The sequence below is a fragment of the Hesperophylax consimilis genome, chromosome 5, assembly GCF_061612785.1.
Source record: "Hesperophylax consimilis isolate HC1 chromosome 5, BYU_Hcon_1.0, whole genome shotgun sequence".
In the NCBI taxonomy this organism is placed as follows: Eukaryota; Metazoa; Arthropoda; class Insecta; order Trichoptera; family Limnephilidae; genus Hesperophylax; species Hesperophylax consimilis.
The window spans coordinates 32447981-32463882 of NC_142840.1; the positions used below are offsets into that span (position 1 = coordinate 32447981).

Genomic DNA, 15902 nt, shown 5'->3' on the forward strand with positions numbered 1-15902 from the left:
CATTGTGGATTGCAGCAGTTTTACAGGGGAGGTAAAAACGATCATGGACCATGCATTTCCTGAGCATCACAGAGTCTTAGTGCGCCCACAGACAAGAGACTTAAGTTGTGGGCATAAAAATCCATTACGGTATATGGAGGTGCGAACACAAGAGACTTAAGTTAAGGTACTTTTTTTTTTAATAAGTTTTCCAACTGTCTCGGCAACTAAAATTTCTCATCTGCGGTCCACCTTTAATAAATTAATGTTAAATTCTAGAAAGAATAAAATAATTTTTCCCAGTTCATTATGCGGTTTGGCAGTCAAATCACAAAGCAGAAATTGTTAATAATTTTGAAAACAAATTTAATTCCAGGAAGAAATGCACTCATGTGATTATTTAATGCTGATCTGATGCGATGAGCCAGGAACAAGTGATTAGCAAGAAGCTGCGCAAATATTGTGCGGGGCCAACATCTTTCAGCAATTAATACTACACAATAGACGTGGCAAAAATTGAATGAATGAATAAATTCAATCTTGTGACACACTAGATCTAATTCTCAATTTCAAACAGAATTGATTCTTCATTCCTTCCCTTTATGTATATATATATATACGAAAAGTGCGATATGATATCTCCAAGCGCACATCATTTGCACTAAAACAATTTAATAATAATAATAGTGATTTAAATGAACTTTTTTTTGGTGAATTAAAGCAACAAATCAATTCACAAGGCTATAGGAATAGGACTGAATCGATTCACTGCTGTTAATAAATCTGCCCATTTCTACTACACAGTGACTCACTGCCTTTGTTTCTATCTACAAACCGAACACAACTGCGACAAAATTCCACAACATCCTTCCCCTAGATATAAAGCGAATAGAAAATTTCAATGATTACAAATCAAGAATAAAAAACTGGCTGAAAGATATTAATGAAAAAAACTTTAAAAACAAATAAAATAGAAATGAAAACCTTAGGACGGGTTGTTTCGGAGAATTTGAATAATTCATCAAATTTCAACGTTAATTTTCGGGTTCTGTGAAAGACTTATTCAAGTTCTGTGTTTATATCATTGTAGGCTAGTTGCTTGACAAAACTGAAATAAAAACAGAACTTGAAAAAATCTTTCACAGAACTTGAAAATTAACGTTGAAATTTGATGAATTGTTCAGATTCTCCGAAACAACCCGTCCTTAGCCTGCCTCAGCACAGGTTACCCTAGTGATGAGGACTAAGAAATACAATTTACTATACATATATTCACTATCATATTTTGAATGTACATGTTTAAATAGTCGCTATAATAAAAATCTTTCATTTGCTCTGCGGCTTTGACAGTTTGGTTGTATTTCGGCGACAGTAGGCATTCTTCCATGCTATATTTCATCTCCCTTTGTTTTCTATTGCCTGTAGAAACTACCATTATTTTATATAAGTACAGTAGGGAAAGCAAAGAAAAGGTTAACAGAGAAACAAATTTTTTCGAACTATCTTTTAATCACATAGATATTTAAACAGAATTATAAATAAAATTAACATTTTAAGGAAATAATTGAACTGATTATTTAAACATCATTTTCGAAGTCCTTGGGGTTCTTGCGCTGGGAAGCGGCGTAGGTCCTGTTGGCCCAGTCGTAAATGCCGTAGGCAATGATGAAGGCTGGAATAAATAATATTATAGTCACTTATTTAGCCATTTCTAGTTTAGCTTCATTCGACCACAAATAGGGATACATATAACGATAGTGATATTTTATGTCGGCATCACTGTTAATTTATACGGCGCCCGGGGGTAAAGCGCACTAACTTTGGGAGGTGATTCTACATGACGGAAGAAGTACAAATTCAAACAATTTTACTTTTTTACCTAAAGTAGGAATTTCGAAACAAAAAATTAACTTTTTTAATCGTGTACTTGCCCCAGGACACTTGTATATGAGCTTTAAAGATAAAAAGTTTCCAACAATTAAAATCACACAAGGTTCGATTTTTCATATGATACGTTTATAAGATAAAATACTTAATTGATTAATTTTTTTTTGAGATTGAAGTTCTACTGTAATATTTTCCTTCCAATTTTAGAAACTCATTTTAAAATTAAATAAATATATTATCATTATATCCATCTTCAACAGACAAAATATAACATTCTTCTGCAATACATACACAACCATCAGACACATCACTAACCAATAGGATGCATGATCTGGGCAGCCAGTTTGGGGGTACTATTGATATATTTATTGACTCCTGTTATAGAACTAAGCGTAATCTATATAAGCACTTAGTTGTATAGTAGCGTTGGTAATGTAGTTTTAGTGATTTGTCTTATATGTAGTATTTTTATAGTTTCTATATTATTTTATGTTACTGTTATGTACATATCTTTTACAAATATTTTTTCATATTCCGTTTATCAGTTTACTGCTATCATGCTTTAAATTTTTGTTGTAAGGAAAAAGATTGAGGAACAGTGTGAGGTATAACTTGTGGGTAATTTGGCATAAATGTTATTGTTAAGGTGTTAGGAGTTTGACATGAGTGAAATGGATTGATCTGCACGAGGCCACTTATTTATAGACCATTATTTGTACTTTGGATGAAAGCCATAAAGTCTTTATTATAAGGGTTGGCAGATGGTTGTTAAAATTTGAATTCCCTACCAGTTGAGGATATTTGACATCAACTCAATTTGAAAGTGAAATATGAATGTTTGTACAAAAAATAATCATATTTCGAAGATAAACTGAGGAAATTGCGATGTAAATACTTACGCGGTGCGACTATGAAGACATTGGAACGGAACCTTCTGAACACATTTGGAAGTGAATGAGTAAGGTATCCGGTGAAGGCCTTCTGTTCATGGGGCGAAAGCTTGAAGTAGATGATTCCACGAATCTTGGCCAATTCTCCAAAATGTAAACCCATTTTGACTAAAAAATAATGACATTTGCCAGATTATGTAACAATCAATAACGATGAAATGTTTCGAGATAAGGATTGAAATCATATTGGATGTGAAGAATATAATATAGAAATTAATTGTAATCTTAAATGAAGAAAATGGTTCTTACCACAAGAGAAGTTCAGAAGTAACCAGAATTAATTTGACGTAAATCACGCACCAGGATTTACAGCGGTCGACAAACACAGACAACAGAAACAGAATTATAAAAATTATAGATAAGAAATGAAAACCAGTAAAAAATTACCATAGAGTAAATACAAGCAAATTTAAGTTTATCAGGACCCACCCACGGACGTTTACCAGTTTTGACCAAAAAAATCAATATAGAAGAGCCTTGGTTACAGAATTGTCAACGTCTAAAATTGTAATAAATAATTAGCCTTACCTTGATATTAAAGATGTGACGCTTGAGCGGCTTTATCATAAAATACCTAATGCGGTTAGACAATTATAACTGTTAAGTGAAGTCAAATACCAGGAAAAATTATTATTTTCTTTGATAAGTCTATATTTAATATTCAGCTATAAAATATTACGATATATCCTCATGAACTAAAAAATAATGTTTCCAATCGACAGATGAGATCTACTGATATTATTTTTTGGAACTGGCTAAACATTTGAGATTTTGCATGATTTAAAAAAATATTATAGGTTCTTTCGGGGAGGGGTAGAGGCAGAGGCGGATTTGCAGTCTTGGCCGCCCTAGGCCCTAAGGCCCCAGACCATGTAGCCGCCCCTTTCTCAGTACCCATCATATTGACCAGGAGTATCCAAACTTTTCAGTAAGTTCCTAGGGTCAAAACCGTTTTAATTTTCCTGCCATTATCATTCATGGTTCATGGGGTGAGATTTGTCCAGGTCTTGGCGGCGGATACGTCTGCCCACCTGCTGCGTGGCGGGCCGGATCGAGAGAGACTGGGTGAGGGAGGCCTTTTGACCTTTCCAGCCGGACTATCTTGACCCATCGCCTTGCACCGCAGTTGGAGGAATGTATTCATACGTATGTCACTCCTGGACACACTAATCCCCAGATTCCTACTCACCCCTCATACATTTTCCTTTTCAGAACTTCTTATCTTGTCACGATTGGCCGCCCCTAATATCTGGCCGCCCTAGGCCCGGGCCTACATAGGCCTAAGGGCAAATCCGCCTCTGGGTAGAGGTTTAGAAAAAAAACGTTGACAAGTGACGTCGTGTGAGTGGTATTTCATGGGTATTTCTATGGGCGTCGTTATCATTTTATGTCGTTGACAGTTTTCTTTATGGTCGTTGACTTGGTGAAATTAAAACTTTGACGTTCGGCATTTCGAATAATATTTAGTTTATTATGATCAATTGCTCTTCATAAAAGTTGTTGACTATTGGGTTTCGCTCATAAGATTAATAAATATTTAAGTTTATCAAATCATTACGGTCGAATTATATTTCTGCCTCAACATTCGTGGAAGTTAAGTTTGTCAAAAAAATCATTATACAAACTCTGCTATATGTTTGGAGAACCCATGAAAACTACTACCATTCGAAAAAATACTGAATAATTTAATAAAGAAGAAATCATTACGTGAGTTAACCTTAAAATATCTCAGTAACTCCTGTATAAGTGTTTTTGCGTCGTAAGTAACGATAATTTAAATCTCAGTCACTAAGGTTTCTATAATAAATTAATCAACCACACCAATAATGCTGTCACAGTGCTGCATTGTTGATATTATTCAACGAATGACAAATGAATTTGTTTGTACAAACGTTATATCTTTCAGAGGCAGTCAAAATGAACAACAATAACATTGTGCAGAATGTAAACAAAAGTATCCCCAGAAAAGATATATTGCCAGCTTGGGCTGCAGGGGAAAAGTTATATGGGCAAAGGTTTTTCTATCACGGAATGTACACCAGCACTTTATTCAATAATGATGAACACAAAGACCCACAACCTTCCACCAGTAAGCAGAAGTCTACATTAGCCATTCAAACGGAGATAAATGTAGCATCACCAGGAAGCCTGGACCTACTTACTATGTTGGAGACTTTCGAAACTAGTCGTAAACAGTTTGCTTTCCCAGACCCCGGAAAGTCTACCCAAAATGTGCTCAACTCTTTATCTGTCATTTCTGGCGGCATTCATAACCTCTTCCCAAACGGAGTGATAGTTAGTAGATTGTCATCATCGATGGGCGAAACAGACAATATTTACTTAATTTTAGGACTTTACAGTTTACTGTGTAAACTCGATAAAGCTTTGGAGAAACAAATAGTTTATAGCATTAAGAAACTCAATTGCAACATTGAACTGCCTGGCAAAACTTTTGAGGTTATTGACAGTTTAATCACAGAAACATTCATGAAATACAATTCGAGTAAGCAAGGCGTAAGTAACCAAAATTCTACCAAACTATCTCTAAACTCAGGAAAGCCCAATAATCAGAAAAGCATTGCTACCAATTCAGCGATGAATGCAAGTGAATACAGTAATCAGAAAAGCTTTGATAGCAATTCAGCGATGAATCCAGGCGGATCCAGTAATCAGAAAAGTGATGATTTCAATTCAATAATGAATGATGGTGCACCCAATAATGAGAATGAAGATGCTGAGAAATTAGCGCAAAATCTAGGCGAAACCATTAATGCTAAGAATAAAACATGGAGGACAAACAAAATCCAGAAAAAGTATTTCCTCAAACAACATCAAATGGAATTTATAGATGAAAAAAAGTATGTGTGTTACGCGTGCACAGGCATTTTCGCCTCAGATCCGTCTTGCCACATTATAAACCCGTCTCACGTTAAGGCAAATTACAAACCATTACCGCAAAATACTATTGCTCATCTTGGTACATTGTGAAATCTAATACATGCTAATGATAATTAAAATAAAGTTATTCCTCGATATAGTTTTTGATAAAGTTCTACAATTCTACAGTTTCTAAATGTTTAAAGTTTCCTGTCTACTTTTTACTGTTTTTAAGAGGAAGAGAGCTTTGATATATATATATGATTTGATATATTCGGATTATTTGATTTATGTTTGGAAGAATTTGAACAATTCTTCAAGTTTCAAAGTTAATTTTCAAGTTCTGTGAAAGTTTTTTTCAAGTTCTGTTATTATTTCAGTTCTGTCAATCAACTAGCCTATAATGATATAATAACAGAACTTGAATAGGACTTTCACAGAACCCGAAAAAGAATATTGAAATTTGATGCATTTTTCAATTTCTCCGAAACAACCCGTCTCCGTGTCTGTTGTAACCTCTCTTTTTGTTAGACCCATTGTTTATGAGAAAAAGGGAGAGGTTACAATGGAGCTATCAGCAGTATGCTTTTATTGCCGTCTGTGTGATACGAAGTAAGAAAGTATAGTATGTAGTAAAAAAAAGTATGACTCATTTATCAGTGACTAATATATTTAATCATTTAAGAATTCAAGACGTATATGTGTGTATAGGTAGCGCAATTAGAGTTGATGCAAACACACTTACTTAGTGTTGTGGGTGGTGGTGTATCTGTTTACGGTTTCAGCAGTTATATCCTTGCGAAGTGTTACTGAGAAATAGATTTCGGTCTCGCTTAAGCTTTTCTTTTGTTATTTTAGCAAAAAAGGGACAATAAGCAATTATATAATCAGGAACAACTTTGTAACTTATTTTGTAGAATATTGGAAATATGGGAAAAATTAGTTGCTAGATGGTATTGTCAATTCTGTATTTGAAATATGAGATCGACAAATATGATGTAAATAAGTCCCAATGGTCAAGTTTTTTAAGGTCCCGGTAAGACAAGAGATCCGGGTTCGATTCCTGGTTGTAACCGTTATCTTTTTATTTTTCTGTGTCTTGTTCTGTTTCATGTTTATTAGTGTTATCTTCTTCTTCGATGATAATTATACAATCATTGAATTTGAATATTCTAAGTGTTTTTAAAGTTATCCGAAAAGTGTTTTTTTTCTTTATAATAAAATTGTTTTTTTTTTTTTCAAAATCACTGGAATTTTCTTTTCTGAAGTGGAGTAATAAGTTTGAAACAAGCCGTGTGCAAGCAATGCATCTGTTCGAGTACTGTGTCTGCATCAACAATGTGATATCTATAAATCTTTTGAATATTATGTTCCTAACATCTTTCATCACCAAACACTGCTAAATAGCTTTTTTGGGATATTTTTTGCTTTTTTAACATATTGACAAGGCTGACCCAAGACGAAATAAATGTTTTATAAGTATATAACATCACTGTTCTTAGTTTTTGATGACAGTCTGATTAATTCTTTTTTTTTTATGGAATTAATCTTTACTGGATTGTAGTTAAATAAATAGTTTTTATCCTTGCTTTTGGGCAACAGCTCGTATGGAAACAAAAAAATCATTGTATCTCCTTTACTGCCGTCGTTAGAAATATGATCTGATCGGTGTTAGAAAGGGAAAGCACCACGCTTTATATTCAAATCTAGAAGTTAACTACAGAAGAATTAAAATGTACACCTCTATGAAACCAAAGGTGCCGACTGCAATTTGAGAAAAGTTATGAAAGTTTGTGAATTTTTTATTAATATTTTTTATGAATCGAAATGACGTAAAATGATGTTTATAATACATTTGTTTAATGAAACGTGTGTTTTTTCATTACCTGTAATTTTAGTTCAGCGTTTATACGAAAAAACGCAAGGTGAGCCAATTTTAAAACTTTTTATGTTTGCATTCAACATTTTAATATTTCAAAAATAACATATATGTTTATTTCTAATAATAAAATTTGAAAGAGTGCTTCATCACCTTTCAAAAATAGTTTTTGTTTTCGGATTTGGATTTTGTTGGAAAGTGGAAATACTCCGAACTTCTGACAAAATATGCCAGAGGCCTGAGGAGTTAAGCTTATTTTTAGTTTTGTAAATAAGTATTTTACATTGCAACTAACATCGATAATGGTTGTAAATTTAATGCAGTGGGAGAAGAAATCATTTTTTTATACCTAATATAAAATATCACAAATAAAGTTAACAAAATCAAAAATGCCAACATCACAATTAAAGTGTATAATGCATTAGTGAAGAGGAGGAAACCACATCATTTTGGATTATAACAAATTGAACAAATATATAAATTTTTGATTACTAATTTGTTTTATTTTGATAAATCACCTTTGAACATAGTTATACAACAAAGCATAAATCCAATGCAAATGAAGTTATTGAAAACTGCTGAATACTGTATTCTGCAGAAACACACAACTGTATGTAGGACAACCTAGCGACAGTACGTCTTCTGTCATCTGTCATGTTCACCCGTCAGTGGGCTGCATAAGCTGCTTAATTTAGTGTCACGAGGCACGCATACAGAAACGAGGGGCATACATAATGATATAGCTGTTTCACCCGTACACATATTCTTTGAATGGTTATCTCTTTGTAATGCGTTCCGTTCCATTTAGCTAGGAAGGATGTGATTTGTAGCCATTTCATTCATTCACACATATTCTTTGTAGCTTTTCTTTTCCTATAATTTACCCTACAGGACATTTTCATAAAATAATTAAATCAACGACATCTATGAACGCGTAGATAATAACGTTTATCAATCGTATTTTTAGGTGGGTTTCTGTTTTGCAGTTGTTATTGGTTATCGGAATAGAATATGTTAACACCATGTCCGCTAGATGGCAGTACGCTACAGTTTTGATTGGGTTGCTTTTTCATATTGAAACTTTCCACACCGATTTTTTTCTATTCGAAATTATTCGGAAATAATGCTCAATTTAGGTATCGAATGCGGTCGCATTTTTCAAATGCAAATTTTGCATTCATAATGCAATATTGTTTCTTTTGGTATTTTCATTTAAAAAATTCAAATATTTTTTTTTTGTAAAAAAATAAAATTGAAAAATATATGTTAAAGTTTTTAAGAACTAAAATTTGGAAATTTTAAAATGTTTTTTGTAATTAATTTTTCTTATAAATTTCGGAATCTGTAGTACCTACTGAAAATATTGTTAAAAGTAATATTGACGGCTTCGGTGGTCAAGGGGTAAGGCTCTCGACTAGCAAGTTAGAGGTCGCGGGTTAAAATCCCGGCGTGCGCAAGTAAATTTATTTTATTTCTAAATTTACTCATTAAAAATAATATATAGTATATTTGCGGCAAGTTTCAGAGTGGAAGATATCCTCAGTATCGCCCTGATGAAATACCACCATTGAGAATAGAAATGTTGCTTGAAATGGTTTGGCCGTGTTTGATGACCAGATCTGAACAGCCAGGTAATTCTCCATCTATTGTCACGTAACGAATCGACACGTTCAAAACTCCCGCGAATTCAAATTACCTAGCTATCAGTTGTCACCTTTGTTCGCTGTACGCATGCGTTGCATTGCGCAGGGCTACGTTGGCACTGCACAATGCGCGCGCACGCTGGCTGACGAAATCAACGGCCACTTACAATTCAACCTCGGCCTTGACAACATGTGTGCCTTGCAATTAACAAAGACGCTCCCTGTAGCGCGCTTAAATTAACGGCTATTTTTGTACAAATACTTTAAATAACCAATATCTAATTCAGTGCCAATTTACAATGGAGAACTGCACGCGCATTGGCGCGTACTGTACAGAAGATATCCCGCCATATTAGTGATTCAACATGCACGGTTGTTTCCTCCTGCAAATTCATGTAAGCTGATTAATAACCATTTCTCCTTATGTGCCTTTTATGATTTGAATCGTGTTAAAATTCAGGCTTGCCAGCCAGAACCTTAAATACAGAGAGAGATTGTTCCTAACAAACAGCTAGAAATATTTAGGATGTTAATAACCCTTTTCATCTGTGTATCTGTAATGTAAGTGTGCTTTGTGAATATACTCTCATACTCCCATTTTGTGTTTCTTTTGACGAATATGCAGTGGTCGAATTGGCATTTGTCCCCCGTGTAAAAGCCCATTGGCTGACCTAACACCTGAAGATACGGAACTCAATTCTCTACCACCTGAGCTAAAACCGAAATGTACACTGGTAAGTCTCCGTACAAAGGCACCTTTTCTCACTGTCGCCCACGTTAGTAAAACTGCCCCTTCTTACACTGGCGCCTAACACTATCTATTCCTCATCTCCTTCCCCTCCCTATTACCTCCAGCCTATTTCATTTATCAACATACCCCAATTTGGGATGCCATATTCTCACTTGCTCCAGACGGTTGGGAGCAGTTGGGACTCTTGTGCGGTCTCACATAAAGAAATAAAAAGTATTCAAATTAAACGAAATAAATCAAATCCTCTCATCCCTTCACCGCGCTTTTGAAATGATTGAATAGTAAACCTAATAAGAATACAAAATAAATTATGTTGCTTGGGCATTTTGGGTATATATTAGCTGCATTATTTATGAATGTATCCTGTGACTAATGTATAAATCCTTAAGGGATAAACACAATGGTTTTCCCTGATTTGCGGCATCGTAAAGTTATGAGGGGTATTTTGTAAGGTGCTCACGACAGCCTCCCGTAACGAAGATTAACGACGCCTCACAAGGACGAGTGTGCGCGGCGTCGCGACGTGCTGCGACGGTACGGACCTACGGATCTACGGGACTACGTCGCTAGTTCTACAGACCTACGGGAATACGGAGCTAGTTCTACGGTGCTACGATCCCGCACGAGAACCGATTGCAGCCTGAGGAAGTCCACGTAGTCTCAGGCGCAGTGAATGCGGACACGAATATTAACTGGGAAAGGTTGCGGGCTGTACACGGAGAAAATGAGTATGGCTGATTTATTCAAATACTGTTAAAAACGTGTAAAAAAACGTTGCTATCCATTTCCTCATGAAATATCAGTCGATTCAGAAGCCCTATTCCTGATAAATAGAATGACGAAATGCGAATATATTAGAATTTTTATTCACGTGATTCTGTATAAGGATGGGTCCTATTCATGTTCTGTTATTATGTATTTATAGTTATCAAGTTTAATTTGTAGAACTTCATTAAAGATCTGTTCAAAGAACATTTAAGATCTTTCAAAATAATAATAAAATACAATCACAATTTGCCAAACATATCCTAAATAAAAATCACTCCCTTAGTGATAGTAATAAACCAGCTCCGTTACACGTACAAAATAAAGGCCGTAAACTGAATCTTTTAGAGCAGTTAGAAATTAACAAAAATTCTAATAATCCGAAAGCTATTTTGATAAATGAACAAACAAATATAATTCGTTCACCCCTACTAGATATCTTCAAACCTAGTGCAAATATGAGTGCATTATGAAGTACTTAATTATGCTATTAGAATAACCCTATAAGTCATCGTTTGGGAATAACTAACATAAAGACCTTCAGTCAAATTTAATCATTACAGTAATTGGGGAAACTTTAGTGGGGTATAATTTCTAACATTTTATTCAAAAATCAATTAGGGAATCAGTAATTGAAATTAAAATACCTATCTAGAAATAATATAAATGTATCGTCTGTAAGTGGGCTACCCACAGTTTGATAATGCCTTCAGAGGGCGAAACAGCTGTCACGCGTAGTAATAATTACACAGCAGAACTTGTTTAAAAATAAACTGCTTTTATAAATCTAATAATAATACTGTTATTATATCATTATAGGCCAGTTACTTGACAGAAATGAAATAATAACAGAACTTAAAAATTAACTATGAAATTTGAAAAATTGTTCAAATTCTCTGAGACAACCCGCCGAAAGTGTTCTGCATTTCAATAGTCAAAAGTTGGGTTGTTTATTTATGTTCAAAGGTATCTTCACCGCATTTTAAGAGTCGATTCAATTTAGGTACCTAAATTTTATAATATTTATCACCTGCGGCTCTTATTGTTTTAGAAAGGTAAAATATATTTATTTTAGAAGCTAATAAAATCACATAATTTCAGCTGCAGTTAGTGATTGGCAGGTAGGTAGGTACCTACACGATAAAACGATTAAAAAAACACACTTTTATAAGGCTTTGTTCAGATTGACTAAAATACACACAGCTTGTTTTTTTAGCCAATTGCATCGACTAAAATGATCGTTGTCAATCGATTGTGAATGTGTTAAAATGTACTTATGTACCAACTCATCTGTGCAGTCGGGGGCGTCGCTGCTTTACCTTTCGTTAGTGCCTCTGTTGGCCACCTAGATAATTCGTTGGTCGAGGCGAAGCTTAATGCTAAATCACTATTTTGATTAATCTTTATAACGAATTGATATACATTATGAATACCAAATATGCTTTAGATAAATTGAAGGTTTTCCTATTGTTTCGCTTGAGTAGAATACAAATAAAAAAATAAATTACTTGATAGAAAATATAAATGTAAACTACAAAAAAATATTTTTTCAATAGAAATGTATGAACGCGTAAATTAAACCACTTAGAGATTATCTGTGGCAGTTTCACTTGATTTACTTTTTTGCTTTCTTATAAAATTATTTACAAAATAAATAAAAACCAGTTTTGTGCTTGAAATCGAACGTTTCTAGACTCCGTTTGTCAAGCGATTTTAATACCTATTACGTACAATATAAGGTATACCAAGAATATATATCATTTTTGGCTTGTTGCTTCCTCTTAATGAAAATCACTATTTTCGACTAATATTTACCAAGAATCGGTATTTTATTTTTTTAAAAACATTTTTAACAATTTATCCAACCCATGTTTATATACCAAAAATATGCCTTAGATAAATTGAAGCTTTTCCCATCGTTTCGCTGGATTGGAATTAAAAATTGTTAATTACTTTATCTATCTAACTATCTACATAATCATTTAAATAAAAATAAAAATGTTAATGTTCGTTTGTTCAAAATCTCAAATATCCGAAAGTTCTTAACGGATTGCTTTGAAATTTTGACACGACGTTGAATTTAAATACGCTTGTGTTTTTATGTATACCTTTATTATATAGATTTCATCTGAGACAAGTAAAAACTTTTTTTTTGTAAAATAGTGCCCTGTTTGACAAAAATACTTTGTTTTAAAAACAGTGCCATCTGTTGGACGTAAAAGCAACACGCGCTATTGTTTCTCTATCTGTACAGACAGATCGAGCCACAGCAACGCGTGGCGGGGTACAGCTAGCAAAAACTAGAAGGGTAAACTACTAGAAGCTGTATTTTTCACTAGAAATGTATGAACACATATAAGAAACAACTTTAATACAAATAATTATGGCTAAGATTATCTATGATAGATTCTCTTGATAGCTTTATTCTTTCTTATAAAATTATTCACAAAATAGCAAAAACCACTTTTACGTAAAAACTGACCTATTCTTAACTCTTGAGTTTGCCAAGCGATTTTTATACCATTTACCTATATATTTGTGGTGATATAAGGCACACTTAGAATATACACAATTTTAGCTTGTGTAATCCTTTTAAAGTTCAGCGCTGGAAGCCCGTGATACAAGTTCTAGACGATCACAAATTAAAACGTAAGTCAGCCTTTATTTCTGTCTGATCTCCTCGGACGTGATTCCCAACTGTCTGAAACTATTTTACTTATGGCACCCCAAATTGGAATATAATGTGAGGTTGAAGCGAGTGGAGAATGGAAGGAAATTCGGAAAAAAATATTGATCAGAGGAATCCTTCTTCTACGTATTTATGATTAGCTAAACAAAAATCACTCCACACTTGGATCATAAATATTACTCGTCGACTCCAACGGACAATAATAAATTAAGATTTAGTTGGATAGGCACAAAGTAAACAAAACGCAACAAATTATTCAAATAACTCTTTGAATATATCAAACAAATCATATTATAACATGTTCTCGGGTTCACCGCTATGTGGGCTGATACAAACCATGTTTAAACCTGAGTAAACATTCAAACTATTTCACGAACGCTAAGTAAACTTTGCAATTGTAATAATGGAATAAGTGAGTTTAATTTTTCAGTGGAAACAATGAAAAACGGTTTGTGGTAGTTTGTGGCTAGGAATTACGGGGTTATATATAATTCTATACAATGCATTCGTGTCCAATGTTTGCGGTCAGCACTCGGTCAGCCGTTGTGCCGGAATTTCCACAAAACAACCCGCGCTTTGGATATTTCGACCGCGAAATTTGGCTATATTATTTTGAGGATAACTATTTCTTGTAACCAGTCCTTTATGTTGGCGTTAAACTTGGCCAAGAGGAAAGGGATGATACAAGACACCCCCGGAAAAAACCCTCCTCTCAGTATTTGAAAATATACACGTATTATGTGTTTTTTCATTACTGATTGTGTTTACTTACTACTCGTAGCTGTAGTTACAACCTTGTTTCACTCAAGTTTCAACACTCCATCAGCGAGTAAACAATTTAAGAATACGAAACACATAGGCGTATTTTATATTTATATTATTGAAGTGAAACTTCTTTACGCGCGTCATGCAATTTCGAGGACCGGAGTAAAACCGACTCATGACCGAAACGAAAATGCGGGTACCCCCACCACCGATTAAAGTTCATTTGATCTAGTCAAAGTTTTGAAGTAACATATAAATGCTTCTTAGCTCATCCCGACAACTGGCGTTGGTGGTGTAATGGTCAGCATAGTTGCCTTCCAAGCAGTTGATCCGAGTTCGATTCTCGGCCATCGCACATTATTTTTTTGTTTTTAACGCCTTTTTCATTCAATATCTTATTTTTTAGTAGGTCAGAACATTTTTTAAAAGAAAATAATATTGCAAAATAATAAAAACACTTATCTCACTGTGATAAAACATTACTCCGCTAGAGCGCGCTTTGCGTTATTGTGTTGGATTAAAATTATTATCTAATCCGTATATTATGATAATTGTATTACATTTATTTAATTAATTTATTTATTTTGATAATATGTAATAATTTACAGAAAAAAAAATTAAAACTATCTCCCTCTGATAAAATATCCGTTCGCTAGAGCGCACTACGCGATCTTGTGTGGGATTCTATTTCTGTACATTGTACATTATTTTTAAAAATATATTATATTTTGGGTGTGATGTAGGTAACATTATAAAACATAACAAGCTCTCATATTTTCAGAACCTACATAATATAATCAATTTATGCGGCTTTGCTTACAGTTGGTGCTCAGCGTGGTTGGCTTTCAATCAGTTAAGCGAGGTTCGATTCTCGGCTGTGGCATTTTTGAAGTGAAACCTTGTTGAGGTGGGGGAGCCGCTCACGAACGTTCTCTCTCTTCTCTTCTTTCCTCTCTCTCAGACACCAGCGAACTGCGCCACGCCAAGCATCAGCTGAAACTAGAAGTTTCACTTCTGTCTTGCGTAGGCTTGACACACCCACTTTTTTTTATTTTAGTTCCTACCGCATAAGAGTTTCAACTGCTCTGAGTTTCAACTCCGTCTGGAGTCAGTGAGAATATGGCATCCCCAATCGGGGCATGTTGTCAGGCTGAAGGTAGTGGAGAGGAAGGAGATAGGGGAGAGGAAGGTTAATTTGAAGAGAGCAATACTGAAAGTATCTACCGCTTCTGGATATTCATTGATAAACTTAAATAACACAAAATAATAAAATAAAATTTACTTGTGGACGAGACACAGATGACGTCAAGGGATAATAATGGGTATTTCAAAGTTCAATGATAGAAATCAAGTTGCGAGCTTTGAAAATTTCATGTTCGAGCGTTTTTCCTATATTTTCCATATTACTGTAAATATAATAATTGAATTACACATACAGTGTCGGTTTTGTGAAAAAGAATATCAGGGTCACATAAGTAAGTAAGTTCTTACCTATTCAATAGCATCTCAATTTCTGCCAGTGAAATGGCAAATTTTAACCCGACCCGAAAACATTGGATCAGGGTTTTTTATGAGAAGTTTTCCTCTTCTCCGGAGATCTTATGTCAAGCATGCACATTAGAGTTGGACCTCGGAATGGTTCGGTGGTTTTCTTTGAGTTATGAACCCTTCGGATGAGGGTCTTTTTAATTAAAAGCTACGTTATTTATTATTTTGC

General features: G+C 34.3%; 1 protein-coding gene across 1 annotated transcript; it reads right to left on the minus strand.

Annotated features, from left to right (window-relative positions):
• Positions 1-1470: 1470 nt before the first annotated feature.
• Positions 1471-3162, minus strand: UQCR-Q (Ubiquinol-cytochrome c reductase ubiquinone-binding protein). The gene is made up of 3 exons (XM_089632132.1): positions 3066-3162; positions 2766-2924; positions 1471-1651 (listed from the first exon to the last, which is right to left on the minus strand). Exons 2-3 carry the CDS (start codon positions 2917-2919, stop codon positions 1557-1559), a joined length of 249 nt encoding a protein of 82 aa, XP_089488258.1. The 5' UTR covers positions 2920-2924; positions 3066-3162; the 3' UTR covers positions 1471-1556.
• Positions 3163-15902: the final 12740 nt, after the last annotated feature.